Genomic DNA, 3,092 nt, shown 5'->3' on the forward strand with positions numbered 1-3,092 from the left:
AGAAACGATGCGATACAATAAAAAATTACTCAGGACTGTACTGGAGATTATTGGCCTTCAGTCGTTTTTGTACGGACCTCGCTGCTCTTTGCCCATATTGTTACGACCTCGGGCCAATACCCCCCAGTACGTCCCTCGCGCTCGGTTATTAAGAGGTTAATATTAATTATATTGAGATGAATGTTGGGAAGGACAAAGGTAGTGATCAAAAACATGGCAAAATTTAACAGGATTTTATGATTGTAGGAAATTAAACAATTCATTGTTTTGTATTCCAAACAGAAGAGTTTAGAAATTCCGTCTACCTTGGAAAATAATAAGCGTGTTAAAGGAATAAAACATTGTGTGATGTATTGATGCAGTAAGCACATAGAAAATAATTTAAAGGATCGGAACCACTCCAGTTGTAGCTAAAGCCGACGGGAAACGCTAATTCATCGAAAGTAAGGGATTTTTTTAAAATTGCTTTTATTAAAATTGTTTCACAGGTGTTCCAAGAGGATATTGTTTGGTCAAAAGTTATTGCTTTTTGCTAACAAAAGATGACAGCTAGGGGTTGTTTGAGTATCAAAGGCATTTTTTGGTATACTTGATGAGTTTTCGTCGTCTTTTATCTTTCTGTTCAAAATTAAGGGGCAGTAATTAAATATTGCATGGTTATAAGAATATTAAAAAAGAAACAGCATCTGTGAGGTCTAACTGTAACAGCATTGTACTATCGATATTGGATTATAACAAAGTTTAATTTAGAAGTCGTGGGATGAGTTTAGCCATGTCTTCTAGTGTGATGCCTGCAGAATTCTCTTCTCAAGAGGCTAAGGCAATGTCACCCGAAACTAAAGATGAAGCATCATTGGGCGCTAGCTGCATTGGTGAGTCGAAAGGATCGGAGCAGAATGTCAACGATGGGCTTTGTCGTGCTGCTGAAGACGTATATAGTCGTCTGTTGAAAATGATGAAATTTTTTGGAGCGTACTTCGGTGATACAAACTTTAGCCGTTTTTCTAGTGACTTTCCTGGTTCTAAATCTAGCGAAAAACAGGGATACATCTTTGTGTTTTACAGTTGCTTGGTAGTTGCTGGTTTGTGGTTCAATTTTGCTGTACCATTGGTAAGCATGTTCCATGAAGGTCCCATGTATCTCCTTTTATTCTTTGATATGTGGTGTCTATTGGTAGCATTAAACGGAACGGTCTGTCTGGTTGTACTTCCTCTGACGGCCACAGTCCCGCTTCGAAAAATTCATTTCCAACTTATGCTTATTCCACACTGGGAGTGTTAACTTATTCTTGATCAAGTTGTGTTTCTGAACATCGGTACGTTCAAGCCCTGGAATGTTTGGGGTGGCTTTAGAATAATATTTCTCCTGTTTCTGTTCATTGGCATTGCCTTTTGGTTGTTGCCGATGATATTTTATTGCATTACATGCTTAATACTCGAAGCATTATATGATGATCTGCATATGAAGAAGTTATCATTGGACCTCACAGCGTTGAGAGGTGAACACTGCAAACTATGCAAGGTTGTTGAACTCGCCAACAGCCTGCTTTCACCTCTTCTCTTCATGGTTGTTGGGTTGTGCATTCCGTTCATCTGTTTTGCTCTTTATCATATTGTTTATCTACCCGAGGGTGAGGCCCTCGCGTTCATTATTTTTACTCTGACATGGCTTTTTGGCTCATCCGCTATGTTAGCTGTTGTCATGGTGTTCGGATCAAGGGTGAATGATAAGGTAAGAAAGTAGACAAGTGTGCCGTAAAAACTTTGAACATTGAACAAAAAAATCTCCATATACATCCTCAGGATACATGGTTCTAAACGTTCTCTATATCTAATTCTAACGGGGTGATATTCTTCTCTTGAATTGCTAATGTCAGATTGCCAGATTAATTAAGGTAAGTAAACAACGCCCCCAACGTTCTCTTGAATTGAGAATGCCTGAAGGACAAAGGAATCTCTTTTGGGCAGAAATCGTTCCATCTTTAACTCCATCCAAAACCAGCGAGGCTGTGTGATGAAGTCATTGCATTGAATGCATTCATCGAACAAAAAAGAACTTTATGCGCCAATTCTTCCGACATGCGGTCATCTGAGGCTTAAGATAAAGACAATTCCTTTCTTACTTTTTGTTTTTGTTTCAGGTCCATAGCATTCAAAGGTTCTCCAGCACATGGGCAAGTCCAACGTCGGACCACAAAAAGGTGCTGTTTGAGTGACCAAAATACAAACTTGAAATGCTATACCTGTGCGCGCTCTACTCTTGCACAACATCCATTGTCCACATCACCGGTTTATACTTGTTGAACCCCGTCATAAACATCGTATCTATTTTAGTTGCATCCTAGTCATGGATGAGAAAAAAAAGAAGTTCCCCAAATTGTTTTATTTTCTACCATCGCAAATATGGATGTTCATGCTCTACATTATGGACCTGCAAGCAGAAAACAGGGGTGTTTCGATCGGAGGTGTAACAGTGATAACAAAGTCGTTGTTGTTAACGGTATATCCCCAAACTAGTGACTCACATTTTGAAGTCATTTCTTTATGTTGACATTATTGGATCCATCAATTTACTTTTCATAATTTTAATATTTTTTCAGGTTGTTGGAGTTATTATTTCATACTTTGCTGTTATGTTGTCGCTTCCGAGCAATTAAAGGAGCCACGAAGCTGCTGATTGTACAATCGTAGTTCATGAAGACAGCAACCAATTTGGATTTCACAGTCGTCAATTTTATAAATGAATAATGATGATACGTAGAAAAATACATGATTGACAAATAAAATTCATATCATTACAATACACAACACTTGATAGTAACGTTTGACAACAACAAAAACAACAACAGCAACAACTTTCGAAGTGCGTACCTATTGTAATTTGCCCTACCCCAAGACACCCGAGTCTGGTGAGATCGCCGAATGACAGAATGTCATACTTTCGTTATGTAAAAAGAACCAGAACACTGAGAAATAAAATAGCCTGACCTGATTCGATTTTTTCCTCGTAATACAAGCAATCCCCCTTAAACAAGGATGAAGCCGCGTAAAGGCCAAAACGCGCCATTTTCCCATCACTGATTTTTGGGGAG

The 3,092-nt window shown here is 38.6% G+C and overlaps 1 protein-coding gene across 1 annotated transcript; it reads left to right on the top strand.

Annotated features, from left to right (window-relative positions):
- The first annotated feature begins 463 nt into the window (after positions 1–463).
- LOC137994973 (uncharacterized) lies at positions 464–2,816 on the top strand. The gene is made up of 3 exons (XM_068840549.1): positions 464–1,732; positions 2,142–2,201; positions 2,601–2,816. Exons 1-3 carry the CDS (start codon positions 1,406–1,408, stop codon positions 2,655–2,657), a joined length of 444 nt encoding a protein of 147 aa, XP_068696650.1. The 5' UTR covers positions 464–1,405; the 3' UTR covers positions 2,658–2,816.
- The last annotated feature ends 276 nt before the right edge of the window (positions 2,817–3,092 follow it).

The sequence above is a fragment of the Montipora foliosa genome, chromosome 3 (genome assembly GCF_036669935.1).
Source record: "Montipora foliosa isolate CH-2021 chromosome 3, ASM3666993v2, whole genome shotgun sequence".
Taxonomy (NCBI): domain Eukaryota; kingdom Metazoa; phylum Cnidaria; class Anthozoa; order Scleractinia; family Acroporidae; genus Montipora; species Montipora foliosa.

Coding starts and splice junctions, on each gene's coding strand:
- LOC137994973 (XM_068840549.1), top strand. CDS start 1,406: ATGATATTTTATTGCATTACATGCTTAATACTCGAAGCATTATATGAT. Junction 1,733..2,141: donor GATCAAGGGTGAATGATAAG/GTAAGAAAGTAG, acceptor TTTTTGTTTCAG/GTCCATAGCATTCAAAGGTT. Junction 2,202..2,600: donor CAACGTCGGACCACAAAAAG/GTGCTGTTTGAG, acceptor ATATTTTTTCAG/GTTGTTGGAGTTATTATTTC.